This window comes from Lolium perenne, chromosome 4, assembly GCF_019359855.2.
Source record: "Lolium perenne isolate Kyuss_39 chromosome 4, Kyuss_2.0, whole genome shotgun sequence".
NCBI classification, from domain to species: Eukaryota; Viridiplantae; Streptophyta; class Magnoliopsida; order Poales; family Poaceae; genus Lolium; species Lolium perenne.
In genome coordinates, this window is record NC_067247.2 from 20,631,579 (window position 1) to 20,647,796 (window position 16,218).

The 16,218-nt window shown below is 43.4% G+C and overlaps 1 protein-coding gene and 1 long non-coding RNA gene across 2 annotated transcripts; both read right to left on the reverse strand.

Moving 5' to 3' along the window:
- On the reverse strand, positions 1–4,478 carry LOC127291856 (uncharacterized). Its single transcript, XM_051321180.2, has 6 exons — positions 4,239–4,478; positions 3,520–4,133; positions 2,588–2,725; positions 903–1,799; positions 602–751; positions 1–465 (listed from the first exon to the last, which is right to left on the reverse strand). Exons 2-6 carry the CDS (start codon positions 3,568–3,570, stop codon positions 118–120), a joined length of 1,584 nt encoding a protein of 527 aa, XP_051177140.1. The 5' UTR covers positions 3,571–4,133; positions 4,239–4,478; the 3' UTR covers positions 1–117.
- A 10,460-nt stretch (positions 4,479–14,938) lies between these two features.
- Positions 14,939–15,843, reverse strand: LOC127291857 (uncharacterized). Its single transcript, XR_007844788.1, has 3 exons — positions 15,783–15,843; positions 15,594–15,714; positions 14,939–15,217 (listed from the first exon to the last, which is right to left on the reverse strand). It is a non-coding gene; the product is annotated as an uncharacterized lncRNA (long non-coding RNA).
- Positions 15,844–16,218: the final 375 nt, after the last annotated feature.

The following is a 16,218-nucleotide window of genomic DNA, read 5'->3' on the forward strand; positions in this document are numbered from 1 at the left end:
TAGAGTAATTGGTGAAGCCTGATTATTTCAGCATGCTTGCTTACAATATTTTCACGAAAAATGTTAATCTCAAGCGGAGGCAACATTACTACTTAAAAACCAATAATTAGCACATTATTATTCACAAAAAATTACTTGTGGCAAGAAATTGCCATCTCTAATTCGCCTGACAACCATTTCATGCTCCTCCTTCTTGGGGAATTTTGATGGTACATCAAGAGCTTGACACATGTCGCACTCCTCATCACCTTTCAAAATTATCTTCTGCAAGTTGGGAGATCGCTCCAACATGGACCTTATAAATGTGAACTGTTGTTCTAGTGATCTAAACCCAACAAATTCTAGCTCTTTCAACAGCCAGTTCTTGGAGTCGTTGAATTCCATCTCCCAATGAGGAGCCCTTCTTTTAGAGAAGGAACGCAGCTCTCTACTTTCGTCATCCCCATCACACGGATGATCCCATACCTATATTTGGGTGAAAAGATACACGTGTAATTAGATACCAGTATCAAACAACATTCAGCTAAAACTGAAGCCCTAAATTTGGAGAAGAAAAGAAAGACAGATAATTTAAAAGGAAAAAAGGGTACAACTGCATCACCTCAATATGTAACATCTCGACACAAGGTGCGGCCGCAAGAAAAGCTGCCATCCACGAAAGGTCAAATTCAACAAATATACCACGCACATGCAGCTTCTTTATCTTGTTGAGATATGTGCAGAGTTCCTTCATTTCAGGTTGCATCCAGAGCTGATCAGAAAATAAATAAACAGGAATGAATAATACACAAGCACGGAGATCAGATTATCAAAGAATTTACAGCTATGACGTGACTCTGATAGCTGTGACAACAGAACAAATACAAAACAAAACATGACCACTTCGCGAAAATAAAACTTACGTTTTCTCCTTGGAAATCCACTGTGAGAGTATGTATGCATGTGGTTCCATGTAGAATCTCACTTAATTTAAATGGAGGTTGATCGCATATTGCACAGCTTGAGAGGTCTAATTCCCCAAGAGATGGGACAAAACCAAAATTTAAAGGGACACATCGAGATACCCAAGTATTCCAGCAGAACTTCTCCAATTTCGGAAGGCAGACCACCTCAAGTCTCTGAAAGCGACACTTGACGAGTTCTAGGACACGAAGTTTTGAGTTTGGTGCATCAATCTTAAACACAGACCAGACACCAGTATCACAATGAGAGAGGCTTAGATGTGTCAGTTGCTTGCAGCAGTCAAACAGGACGTGGTGCATGTCCAATTTGTCAAAGCCTAAATTGTGTAGAGAGAGTCTCGTGAGGCAGTGGAGCATACTTGGGTAGGCACTGAAGAAACCATCTATTTCTTTGGCACGTTGTAGCATATCCCTGTCACCACAGTTGTGAGGTTCTGTCTCATCAAGAACGGCGAGATCAAAATCTTTCAAGAGACCACTATCGATCGCGTCACCTACAAGTGCGCCAACTTCGCACAAGGAAGTATTGATCAAGTAGAGCTTCAGGTTCAAACTACAGATGGTTGATTCTCTCTGCCCATCAGCCAAAAAACCCCTGGTTGCATTGGTCAAACACACCATAGCTTTCTCCATATCATTTGCCTGAATAGGGTCAGGGCATGGAACAGATAGGAAATCCTTGACATCGATGCTGAGCTCAGGCAGCAACCAAGGCAGATGCCTCCACCGTGTAGAAAGCACGGCTGTCCTTACTGCCATATGTAAACTGACTCTCCCCAAGATAGACAGTAAAATATCATCAGTCAGCGTGCTGAGCCTATCTTCGCCCTCCAGTTGCTGCAATGTAAATTGTGGTTCCGTTAGTTAGCTGCCACACAACTGAATTCAGAAATCCCAAACAGCAAAATAGTTACACAGCAACAAGAACAATAGTCTATCTAGCATCTGATAAAGCCAAATATCTCCCAAACACACTTGCTATCGGTAATTGGATGACCTGTTGCCATTCAGATTCATCAAGGTGATGCATTTATGCTTGTACAAAATGGGTTCTATATATTGAGCTGATAACTCCAGATCATTAATACAAACAGGGAGCCTATCCACTGCATATCTGATAAGGTCAGTTCCACATACTCTGTACAGCTGTGCAAGAGGAGCTGTAAACTAGCAGTTTTTTTACCTGGTGCTAAAACAGTTGTACTGTTTCAATATAAGTTGCAAGGTTCAAGTGCTAGAAGTACAATATTAACTGATAATGAAATGCTAAAAAATTAAACCTTCCACTGGTATATCACGGAAGCATGAAGAACATATTCCAGGTATGGGCTTAAATAAAATGTTCTATTGATTTTATAAAGGGAATTCCGTTTTAGTACCTCTGTATTCCTAGGAAAATCTACTACGCATTGACACAACGCTTTCTCATGCATCAGACCTCATAGAGAGCACAAGCGGATTCAGGTCTAAACATGTATGTACATTAAAGTGTTGGATTTATAGACTTATAGTAGTATGAGTTCAAGGTATTAATAGAGGTGAAAACAAGAAAATATGAACAAAGAGGCAATGCGATCAACATCTGATACAAGGTAAGAGGGCCGATGCGGTTCTAAGAGACTTACTTGGCTCTGGGAACTGCTACTATCGTTATTCCCCTCCAAGGAGAAATCAAATGAGGCTTCTGCACCTTCAAATCTTTCGGTGGGCAGTGGGTGATTATCATCTGTCAGTCTGCTGAGCCTATCTTGTCCCTCTAGTTGCTGCAACGTAAAATATGGATCCATTAGTCTAGCTGCCACATAACAGGAATCCCAAACTGCAAAATAGTTTCAGAGAGTGGCAAGAGCAATATAGTGTTTCGATAAAGCAAAATATCTCCCAGACACACATGGTATCACTGTAATTGGGGGACCCTGTGCCATTCAAATTCATCAAGGTCATGTATCCATGTTTGTATAAAATGGGTTATATATATTGAGCTGATCATTAATACTCCCTCTGATCCATAATAAGTGTCGCTGATTTAGTACAACTTTGATCAGAGGGAGTACAAACCTGAAGCCCACGCACTGCAGATCTGAAAGGGTCAGTACCACATACAGTGGGCAGCTGTGCCAGAGGAGTTGTAAGCTAGTAGCTTTTTTTTATCTTACGCGCTAAAACACTTGTGCAGTTTCATGATTAGTTGTCCGGATCAAGTGCTAGAAGTGCCACATTAACTGATAATGGAATGCTAAAAATTTAACCTCCAATTGTATAGCACAGAAGGATGAAGAGCATATCTACACGCATGGGCTTAAATACATTCGTTTATTGATTCTGGTAATTCTATATTTCTAAGAAAAAGCTGTTACTCATTGACTCTACACTTCCCCATCAGGCATTCAGGCCAAAGGTGCTTAGCTCTAGACATCTACTCCTGTGAAGTGTTGGATTTATACATAGTAGTATGAGTTCAAGATACAGCTCTTTGAACAGCAGAATATTAATTAAGAGAGCTGAAATCAACAAACTATGAACAAAGAGAGGGCTGGCGCAGCGCTAAGAGACTTACTTGGCTCTGGCTCTGGCTCTGGGAGCTGTTATTATCATTGTTTGCATCCATGTTGAAATCCAATGAGCTGCCCTGTGCACCTTCAGATCCTTTTTATTCCTTTACTGAATCTTTCAGGCGACCGCACCGCAGAGGACGATTATTAGAGGCGATTGTCTCCCTGATGATGACCCAGCGCTAGCACCTTCTTATTCTGCTACTGTAAATAATAGCCGCGCCGGAAGCAGCAGCCCCTCCCAGTCCGAAGGGGAGGCGTCCTAATCCGACTGTAGGTGCCGGATGATTATTATTGCTGCTATTCCAAAATGATTTACCATGTGTACAAGGGAGCAAATCCAGCCCTGTTCGCGCTGCGGAGGTCGAATCCTGTACCGCCGCCGCTGCTGCTATTGATCCGGTCATATGAATCAACGATCCCGTGAAGTAGAAGGAAGGCGGAAGAAGGAAAATATGGCGCGCAATCCCAGTCGTCCTCGGACTCCCTGAACTGAAATTCTACCGCGCGCGGTCGCGCGTTAGAGGCAGAGTTGGAATCGGACGCGGACGCAGAGGAGCTCACGTCCGTGCCTTACTTGGAGTAAGAGGTGACGGCGGCGAGCGCGTGGGTGGCAGACCTGAGAATCGCCCGCGCGCACGAGAGTCAGAGGCGAATTTGAATCGAATCGGACTGAAGATTGAATCGGATCCTGGATCAATCGGACGCAGAGAGACGTGCGTACCTTAGCTGGGAAGAGGAGGAAGGGTAGCAGGCGTCGAGGTTGGTGTCACCGTTAATGGCGCCTCAAGGAGGAGAGTGGGACGGCGGATTAACCGCCGGCGTGACTGCGGCTCGTCGGCTGGCCCTGTGAGGCCTCCTCCTCTTCTCCTGTGGCAGCACTGCTGGAGAACGACGGTGTAATCGCGGAGAGGCAGAAGAAGAGAGGGGCGGCGGGCGGCGGCGGCCGGCCGAGAAATGGGCGAGAACCCTAGCCAGATTTTGCCTTTTATAACTCCTCCCCTGTTCTTGAGGAGGCGCGCGTCTGGCCGACCTTTTCTTTTCGAAAAAATCGAATAGTCGACACGGCTATGTCGAATCGGTGATGGCATGCCATGCGCTGCAGTTGCACTGACCTGAGCAGGCCGGGCGTCGAGGTAGCGCTCGTGCTCCTCGTCCTCGGACCTCGGGGCATCGCGTCTCCTTCCGTCCGGTAAGGCCCAATTCGGTGCCAGTGTTTTTAGCAGTGTTTGGGCCGGTTTTGGGGTGTTTTTTTCGGGCTCGATAAAAACACCTCGAAACACCTCAAAACGCGCCTGGGCTGTTCGGGAGGCCGGTTTCGGCCCGTTTAGGCCCGACGAAACCGGACGAAACCGGCCGAAACCCGTCGGGCTGGGGTGGAAGGAAAACGCGAGCCCCCCCTCGCGTTTCTGCGTGGCGGCGAGAGGGCGACGTGGGCGAGAGGGCGACGCGGGCGAGAGGGAGGAAGACGACGCCGGTCGCCGCTCCAAGACCACGCCGCCGCTGAAGCTCCCTCGACGCTCCAAGACCAGGCCGCCGACGCTTCCCCCTCTCAGGTACCTACTCTCTCCTCTCGACCTCACCGCCCCCAACCTGGCGCCCATAGCTGACCCCTCGTATCCGCCGGACGGCCGTCGACGAGGGGCGTCTCACGCGTCGTCCGGTCAGCTCGGGTGGCATCCAGTTCTGTGTGCATCGGTAGTGACTAGGGAGCACTGTGGGCCACGCTGCGCTTCCTAGATTAGCCAAACAGAAAAATGGAATGTCCGTTTCTCTGAATTCAGCAAGTGGTTTCTCTGCCGAAAAAGTTTCCAATTTGTTTGGATTCCATCATACCCAGTCTTAACTTTTCAGCATTGTATGCTTCAGTTCAGCTCAATCTGTTTGTTGCTCTAAATTTAGCAAATGGTCTCTCTGCTGATCTATGTTGATGGACTTGTTATAGCAATTTAGTTGCCAGGCAGGCTTCACGCCGCTTAGGCCTTTAAAAAAATATGAATCAGTTTGCTTATGTTATCAAACCTGTGGTGTGGATAGTCCACTTGAAAGAGACATGAGGCCTGACTGAGTAGTAGTTATCGCTTCCTAGTATCAGTTCATTACTAGCGTTTTATTTCTTGGAGCTACCTTGTGCAAAAGACATCTTGTTTCTGTATGTTTAGAGAGCGAGATGATTGTTTGTTTGCAACTGATGTAGCGAGCGAGATGCTGGTAGGCCAAGTCTGGATGAATCCGGTGTATCGTATAATCTTATATGTTAACTGCCCTTTGTTTTCACTCAATTTATCTATAGTGTCTGTCAGTAAACATTATATATAGCCATATAGTGATATAGCCTATTATCAAGTATATACCAGATGCGAGCTTCTAATTACTGTATGTCTCTCGGGATTTCAGTATTTTGTGCTAGAATGTAGCATTGGTGTGGTTGTTTATAAATGCCTCAAGTTCGTGCAACCCATGCTTACACTGCCAACTAAACATGATACCTTCTCTTCTTTTTTTTGAGCGCTTGCTTAGGACTTTTTTCCTATCCCTGGACATAGTTATTGAGCGCACATTTCTCTGTATTTTTTTTTTGCTGTGAGAACAGAGAATGATCATGTATAGTACTGATCATGAGTGGTTTTACTTTTGCTCCCTAGATTGATAGTCAAGAGCTGTTATGTATCTTCTTGCATGTGTAATGCTAATGTATGGGTCAATCTTGGTTGCCTAGATTGATCATTTGTATGCAACTCTTCTGCCAAAGTACTGTAGCCATGAAACAACTATCTAATGCATGTGGTTGTATATTAGTATTTCATGGTTTACATCTTATTTCCTGGCAGGAAACAAGTCGCTTGGACTGATTTTCTTCTCATAATATTGAAGGGAACAAGCATGCTTTTAAGAGGACTGTCCCGGGCCAAGTTGGTGCTTTATTGAGCATCTTGTAGTTTCAATATTTGCTCAGAACTATATGCCTATCCACTTTGAATTCCTCTATTTGTTTCATGTCTCCGAAAAGTAGATTATGAGATCGGGAGTTAACTGTACCATGCTTGTAGCTGTGATGATAAGATGCTATTGTTTGCATTTATGTACTGGTTGCAAGATATGATCTTCTAGTGTGCTACAAAGATTTGATTTTTTATTTATGATGCACATCTACTGTCAAAAAGATTGTTTTTTTATCTGTTTGCGTTAAATACACTTGAAAACACTACTTTGTAAAACAAGTGTTCCAAACAAGTGTTTTGACAAGTGTTTTAGGTGAAAGGGGTTTTGTAGTGTTTTGGGTAGTGTTTTGGGTGGTTAGTGTTTTCACCCAAAACACTCCACAAAACACTCCTCAAAACACAAAAATACACTGGCACCAAACAAGGCCTAATGGTGAACAGCATCCTGGACTTCTTCCTGGCCAGCGACGATGTACCCGATAGGCCGGTACCCTCGCCGCCGCCCCTCAGGCCACGATGTCTTTCACGTGCGCCTGATTCACGGCGCCACAGCCACCGCCGCTGCGCCAGGAGGAGCGCCATGGAGTCCTCCGTCTTGACCTGTACCACATGAGCAGTCGGAGCGCCGGAGTCGTCGTCACGGACCAAGCCTTCTTCGCGCGTCCGCCATGGTCACCGCCTTGTTCGACTTCTTCCCGAAGCCGTCACGCGTCCGCGAGCTCGTCTGCTTCGCCATCAGCTCCGCGCGCGGTGAGCCTCCAGGTCGTTTCCCCCTCTTTGCCGACCGCCTCCGTTCCGGTCACGACCGCGAACACCGCCGCCATGGCCAATGCCATGGACGAGCGCATCCTCGTGCGTGTGTTCCTTACCAGCTTGTTGCACATCTACGTCACCACGCACCACCTCTACAACTACTGACACGTCCGCGCCGCCCATGAATGTCACTAGGTCAAATTTCGTCGGCGTGTACCCCCATTGTCCTCCGCTACTATATTGGCCAAAAAGAGCCTCCTCCGATCATAAAAAAGATATCTGAGATTTTTGTTCAAATTTAAATGTATATATACTGAACAGTGTCTAAAAATATTTAAATTTAGATAAATTTGCAATGTCCTTTTATGCACAGCGGAAGTATCAATTTCTATTAGGAAAAAAAAGGCAAGGAGACTGCATATTGACTTTTCATGCGTCGCAAACCACTTATGCCATGGCCGAAATGGTTTAACAACTTAAACTTAATTACATGTGTTGGCACTTGTTATTTTGCTTTTGTAAATAATTGCCCCAGGGCGGCGATATTTGGCTCATAGGTGCATATTAATATATTATTAAAAATGCATAAAAACAAAATTTAAAAATATTAAAAATATTGAAATAAAATTTCACATGTACATCCCGATATTTTGTGTGTTCGTACACAAGTTTTCGGGGAAAGTAAACATTTTGTGTATCCTGTGTAACAAAGATTAAAAAAAAATGTTACATGCATAGTCATGTTAGAACATCAAATTTTGTCTTCTTACGTGGGACACAAAAAATGTTCATTTTTCTGAAAACTTGTGTACGTACATATATACATCCGAATATTTATTTCAAGTTTCTTTTGCATTTTAAAATGTGCTTTCACGCAACAGTTTCATATGCACCTGTGAGCCGAATTGGATTTCCTTTCTTGCACTTATAACCTTCCATGCATCATTCTTGAGCCCGCATCACAACTTTATGTTTGCCTATCTTCTTGTATGTCGATGTGTTTGCTTATTTCCGGTAGGCGTCAGTGTCGAAGTTATGCCGAACAGGGCATACCTTGGCAAGGGCTCGGCCTAGCAAGCCTGCGTGACCCATTTGGGTGGCACAATTGATGAGGTCGGGTGGCCTAGTTGCTAGAAAATGGAGGCTCGGGACGAATATGGAAGGTCCAAGCTGAATTTCAGAAGATTCACGAAGAAGCAATACTTGTAGTATAAGGAACGGTATGCTTACAGTGGTAGCCTAGGACTCCGTAGTCGGTTAGGTATTTACCTCCATCAAACCCTAAGTTCTGGCATTGTAAACTAGCCTAGGAACAGCCTTAAAATAACACATCACTGTAACATGTACTTTGCCTACTATACTTGAAGGAAATATGCTCAAAGGCAATAATAAAATGGTTATTATCTTATTACATGTTTATGATATGATAGATGTTAATTTCTCATGCTAGAATTGTATTAATCGGAAACTTTAATACTTATGTGTTTAATAAACAAGCAGGAATTTCTAGTAAAGCCTCTTTTTTAACTAGCTCATTGATTAGCAATGATTATAGTTTTCTGATCATGAACATTGGATGTTGTTAATAACGGGGTCACGTCATTAGAAAAAATGATGTGATGAGCACACACCCAAGTAGATATAGCAATACGATCAATTCATTAAGTTTACATTGCTATATCAAATACACACGAAGTAGCTTTATTCCTTAGACCATGAGATCATATCAATCAATAACACCGAAAGAGTACTTTGATGAAATCAAACGTTACATCGTAACAGGGTGGGTATAAAGATTGATTTGGTTACTATAAAAGTGTTAGTTGAGGCTCATGGATCAAGAGTGGGATTTATCCATCCTGATGACGGAGTGATATACTCTGGACCCTCTCGGTGATATCACATTATTAACACCGCTTGCAAGCACGTGACTAGGTCACATGAATGTCATATCATGGAATGAGTAAAGAGTAGTTGTCAGTAACAAGATCGAACTAGGTATAGCTAATACTGATGATCGGATCCCGAACAAGTAAAATATACGAGATAAAAGGAATTGGTTACGATGTTTATGGTTCATGCGATCACAAGTTTCATCGTTGAATGAGTGGGAGTCATTATGGATCTCCACATCCCGCTGATGATTATTGATCGGAGAGGTGTCTCGATCATGTCCACATTATTCACGAACCGTAGGGTGACACACTTAAGGCTCGTCGATGTTTTTAAGTGGATACCGAACATCGGAGAAAGTTTGGACAACATAGGAAATGTTTCAAGAATCTCCGAAACTGTTTCGGGATATCATAATAGTTAAGGGGGCTAAATGTTAATGTTTGTTAATTAAAATAATTAACAAATATTAAGTAAAATAATTAAAAATGTTTTATTCATTTATGGGCCCTTCATTTTTAGTGGAGGTTTTATGGATGTGTGAGTGGAGTGCCCACCACATTATGAGGGAAGAGGAGAGGCACCCTCAAGGGGACGGCGCCCCCTTTGGGCTGTTGCCCCTCCCCTATATAAGCATGGGTGGAGCACTTATCTCATGCTTGCTCATTCCTAGACCCTTTGGCTGGTCCTTCCCCCCTCTTCCCGCAGATCCACCATATAAGAAATGGCCTAGGAGAAGCCCTGCTGAAATTGTTTCTCCACCAACACCACCACGTCGAAGTGATGGAGGAGCGGTGGCGGAGCAGGGCATCGAAGATGGGCGTCGGAGGTGGTCGTCGTTCGTTGTCGGAGAGGAGGTGGTCGCCGGAGGCGGTGGTCATCTTTGGGTATAGGAGGAGGGAAATAAGGGGAAGAGGAGGAGGGGAGAAGGTGGAGAAGAAAAATAGGAGAGGAGGAGGAAAAGAAGGGGAAGGGGAGGAGGGATAAGATGGAGAAGGGGTAGAGGAGGGGAGAAGATGGAGAGAAGGCATTTTTTTTTTGAAAATTTTCACATTTCGATTTTTTCAGCGAAATCTAAAACCTAAAAAACTCCTATTTCCTTTTCGATTTTTCAGATTCTAAAAAATCGCTAGACAGCCGGTCGTTGAAATCGGATGTAAAATTTTATGTAGATACATTTTCATATAAAAAAACATTTTCATCGGAGGTCGTATGCAACCAGAAAAGCCATTTTACCGAAACATGACGCCGCTTTGCATAATATATCAAAATTCATGTTTGTTAATTTTCCTTAAACTAGATGATATAACACATGACCATCTCGAAGAATTTTATTTTTAAATTTTTCTATCATTTTATTTTATTTTTTTCCAAAACTGAAAAGGTGATATCGATCTGTTTGTGGGGGGGGGGGGGGGGGGTGTGCAAATCTGTCCCCATGTCCATTGTGCTGCTAAAGTGGAAGTTAATTGGTTTCAAATACTCATATTGCTTATCCCATTCCTCTTCATAGGAAATGAGGGGCGCATGGATTTGATGAAGTCACAAAAGTAGTCATGCTCCACAATATCAAAGGGATATTCCTGCATGACTATTGACAAGCAGAGCTTTTTCAATGAAGATTCTTGGTCATACTAAGTCTCAACGGAGACAGAATCAAGTTCCTTCTTTTCTAGTTTGAGTACCTTTGCATCCTACAGGTTTGCACCAATAAGGACGATCAGTAACATCCCAAGTTCCATTAGCTAAGATGAAATCCATCTCGCTACGGACAGCTTTCTTCTAGTAGTCAGCATCCTGAGATGCATAGGCTTCCGAAATAGAAGTGAGAGTATCATCCACGAGGTACACAATGAAATCATGACCAAAGGACTTTGCAGTCCTCTGTCTCTTGCTCCTTTTGGGAGCTTCATTGTTGTCCTCCACGGGATTATCATAGTGTTCTATCGCAATGGTAGGTTCAGGAATTGTAACGAACTCCTGACTTGATGAACTAGGCATCTCCTGATTTGATGAGCTAGACGTGTCTTTCATGAGAAATATGTCCTCAAAGAAAGTCACATCATTCGACTCCATAATTGTACCAACATGCATGTCGGATATCTCAGATTTCACTATCAAAAATCTATAGCCAATGCAAATATTGCACTTATGAAGAAAACCGTAATAGCAGGAATAGGCAGTGGCGACGCCAGAGATGAAGTGCTAGGTATTCATTTTTCAACTTGTGCATTCATTTTGCCAAAATCCTCATTTATTTGACAATTTTTTCCTTGATTTATGAGGAAATTCTAAGGTTTTATCAAAATCTTGGGTATTCAGCTGCATACGCAAGAATACCCCTGACGCCATCCCTGGGAATAGGACATCGGTCTTCTTGCACCATATTAAGATGCATAGTGTGAAGTCATGCCACTGGGTGTTCAAGAAAAAGCTTAGGCTCGATGGTACTATTGAAAATTACAAGGCACAACTTGTGGCCAAGGGTTATACTCAGAAAGAAGGCGAAGACTTCTTTGATACATACTCACCTGTAGCTCGACTGACCACTATTCGAGTACTACTTTCCTTGGTTGCCTCACATGGTCTTCTTGTTCCTCAAATGGATGTTAAGACAACTTTCCTAAACGGAGAGCTCGATGAGGAAATCTATATGGAGCAGCCTGATGGATTTGTAGTAGATGGTCAAGAGGGAAATGTGTGTAAGCTGTTGAAGTCTTTGTATGATCTTAAGCAAGCACCTAAGCAGTGGCATGAGAAGTTCGAAAGAACCTTAACAGCTGAAGGCTTTGTTATAAACGAAGCTGACAAGTGTGTATACTATCGCTATGGTGGGGGCGAGGGAGTTATCCTTTGTCTCCATGTTGATGACATATTGATATTTGGGACCAGCCTTATTGTCATTAAGGAGGTCAAAGAGTTCCTATCTCGTTGCTTTGAGATGAAGGACTTAGGAGTAGCTAATGTAATCTTAAACATCAAGCTTCTCAAGGATGACGATGATGGGATTACATTGCTTCAATCCCACTATGTGGAAAAGATTTTGAGTCACTTCGGGTATAGCGACTGCAAGTCTTCTCCAACGCCTTATGATCCTAGTGTGCTAATTCGAAAGAACAAAAGAGATGCTAGAGATCAATTGAGATATTCTCAAATCATTGGCTCACTTATGTATTTAGCCAGCGCCACGAGGCCTGACATCTCTTTTGCTATAAGCAAATTGGCTCGATTTGTATCAAGACCTGGAGATATTCATTGGCATGCTCTCGAGAGGGTTTTGCGCTATTTAAAAGGCAGTGCAAGCTATGGTATTCACTATACTGGGTATCCGATGGTACTTGAGGGTTATAGTGATTCCAATTGGATTTCTGATGCTGATGAGACTAAGGCCACGAGTGGTTATTTGTTTATACTTGGTGGTGGCACTGTTTCCTGGAAGTCTTGCAAGCAGACCATCTTAACGAGGTCAACAATGGAAGCAGAACTCACAGCACTAGACACTGCCACTGTTGAAGCAGAGTGGCTTCGTGAGCTCTTGATGGACTTACCTGTGGTTGAGAAACCAATACCCACTATTCCTATGAACTGTGATAATTAGTAATCAACAGTCCAGGAAAGAACAGCATACCAGTTAGTTGCACATCAGCCAGATTCGCTTCTCGCTGTTCCTAATCCATCGAAAGCAGCTGCCGCCAACCAGTATCCGTTCATGTCGAAACGAATCGGTAGGATCGTTATTTACAAGGTACTGCATCTTGACCAGCTTCGTCGCCGAGCCCGCCGCATAGCCTAAGCGAAGTTTTCTTCTGCCTCCTTTGTAACCTACCTTTGGCTCTGAGAAATTAGACCCCATTGGAACCAAATGATTCATCTCTTTGCACACCAGTGGAGCAGAACTCCTTCCTTTTTTCTGGTCAGCATTTTTCGACCTCACATTTGGCTAATCTTTCTTCTCAAAAGAATTTTTTAGGATAATTTTGAGAGATCACTCCAGTGTACCAGCCCGTTGAAATTAACTGTTAACTAAACCAATCGATGGAGTGGCCATATGTGTCAAAAGTTTCAAAATTGTACTAGAACGTTTTATTGTAGCAAGAACCTGAACATGTCGTTCTATATTTGTGTGTTACTGTTGTACAATTTGTAACAAATTCCTTTAGATATGTTGTTAATGATCGAGACAAATCAAGGCCAATAATTCCGGTTGTTGTATTAGCAATTCTGCATGTAAAAATACCTGAGAACTAGCAGTCGTAGCTGCTATAGATATTTTGTCCATTCCAATTTTCTATATTGCTTTATCCTTTTATTGATCTATTGTGCATTCTAATTGTTAAATAGTAGCAGTATCTTCTATTCTTGTGGATGTTGAATTAGTAAGAAATTATGCACTATACTGGTGTATATCATTTTCACAAGCATGTACAACCTTTATAGACCTTCAGAATAAGAGATCGATTAAACTGAATTCTAACATTGTGCCTGTTTTTTCTGTTGTAGGATACTCCAACAAGGATGCACATATGAACTTTCATGAGAACAGACAAATTATGACTGTAGTTACATGAAAAGAAGAGGGTGATTGCGTCGAAATATTATATATATTTCGAGAGTTCATTGCAATAAGCAGAGTATGATATTATAAATGAATCTATTTAAACAAGATGTTTTAGATTACGTAGTTATTTATCTCACTTGGTCTACTTATTTCCAACTTGATTTACTTTAGGTACCGTACCTTCAGTTAACTTATTTGTTCAAAGGAGTGAGAGGGCATATACTGCAGATTCTAGAGGTATTTTCTACTGTTCATTTCTTATTTCCCACATTAGAATGTTTATTCTCAGTTTTGGGATAGTGCTCACTTGATCAATACATGTGTTTTTGTATCTCATTTTGCTTGATTCCTGCCCACAACCCATTCATCACTAGAGCTTGTCATGACTGCATTGTCATGGACCCTCACAAGGCACCGCCAATCAATAGTGTATCTAGAAAAATGATTTGTCGGTCCATAAATGGAAGAAGGTGTGCTACCCCCTTGTCTCCCTACTGCTTAGGTTCTATATGATTGCGGCTGACCCAAAAATGAAACACTAATGGAACATATCACTTTCTCTTCAAGTTCAAACTATTAAGACATTTATATTAAAATAATGATCAATCTGCTCTTGATGATAATGTCCTAGATTTTTTGAATCTCCTTTCCTTTGAGAGTTATATGTTTGGTAGAGCACATAATCATGGTGTATCATGTGTCATGTTCAATTCCGAATTGTATGTACACTTTTTGTTCCAAGCGTCGCTCCTGTTTCGCCTTCGGGTCAACACTACGGCAAAACAGGGCTTTGCCGTGCAGCCCAAACGCACGGCAAAGGGACAAACCGGCTCGGCAAAGCCTTTGCCGTGCGGCCGTGCACGGCAAAGACTGCTCGGCAAAGATCCGCCCGGCAAAGGGGTCTTTGCCGTGTGTCGCGCGAAAGTCGCACGGCAAAGGCTTTGCCGAGCGACGCAGCGTTGCCGTGAGCTGTGGCCTCGTTGCCGTGCGGATTCCTTTGCCGTGCGTTTGGCCTCTTTGCCGTGCGAGTTTCTTTGCCGTGCGCTTCCTCTCCAACTCGCACGGCAAAGATTTGGCTTTGCCGTGTGCTTCTCTTCCACCATGCACGGCAAAGGTAGGTACAGCAACGTCAGGTGGGCAGCGTGGGCAGCCTTTGCCGTGTGCATGTGCACGGCAAAGAGTGCCTTTGCCGTGTGCTGTGGCCTTTGCCGTGTGCATGTGCACGGCAAAGATTGTGCAAATTTTGCCAGAATTTTCCTGCTTCCCCATTAATCCCTGCATATGCAATTCACAAATACAAATAACAGTCCAGATACACATATAGCACAATATATAGAGTATTGCATCATCAACAACATAGTTCATATCCAACAAAGTCCATACAATAGTTCCAAGTCGCATAATTAGTTCATACAAGCAACATCAACATCAAAGTCTCCAACATAGAATGTTCCAAGTCGCACAACAAGTTCATACACAAGCAACATCAACCTTGGCCTCTTCCTTGTCCTTCTCCACTTCCTTGTCCATCTCCACTTCCTTGTCCTTCTCCACCTCCTACAAGTTCATAGATATCTATGCATAAGTGGCATGGAATGGCTAAAATTGACATGTAAGAACTAGGATTGACATGGAAGAAGTAGAATTGACATGGAATGGCTAAAATTGACATGGAAGAAGTAGAATTGACATGGAATGGCTAAAATTGACATGGAAGAACTCGAATTGACATGGAATGGCTAAAATTGAACATAATCGCTAGAATTTGGATGAAATGGCTAAAATTCAACATAATGGCTAAGGATGACATGGAATGGCTAAAATTAACATGGAATAGGTAAAATTGAACATACTGGCTAAAATTGACATGGTTGAATGGCTAAAATTCACAAGTGACATGGTATGGAAGAATTAGAAGTGTAGGAGAACTCACCTAGAAACTGCTGCAGGCTCCGGATGATGCCCGTATTGTTGACGGTCAAGCCAGGTGTCAGCGGGCTCTGACTTGGCGCTTGCTGGAGGAGCGCCATCACAGCCGGATCGGGCGTGGGGATCTGCAATATCCAAAGTTCGGTTAGACAACAAACAAGATTGAGACGGAGATATTAAGTTAACCACTTACAAAATGTGGGAACATAGGAGGACACGACGTGCTAGGACCACTACTCCCCGGTGGTGAAGTCAAGACGGTCCGGTTCATGAACATCTGCTGGAACATCTGTCGTCGTTGTTGCATCTGCTGCAACATCTGCTGCTGCATCTGCATGTTCTCCCTAAGCTGCTGCTGCATCTGCATCTGCTCCTCTTGGTGCCTCCGTTCCCTTTCTTCCATCTCCGCCTACGTTGTGTTGCCGCGATGTCAGTAACATTGCAATGGAAAACATGTAATGAAGCGTAGAGGATCGACGAAGAACTTACCCGTAACTTCTCGATAGCTAGGTCCGAAGCCCGTGGGCGGGTCTCTACCCGAGGCTGCTCGCTCGTACGCCCACGACGGATCTGGCGTAGAGATGGAATGGTACTTGGGTCGACTAACCCGTCAGCAATCCATAGGCGGC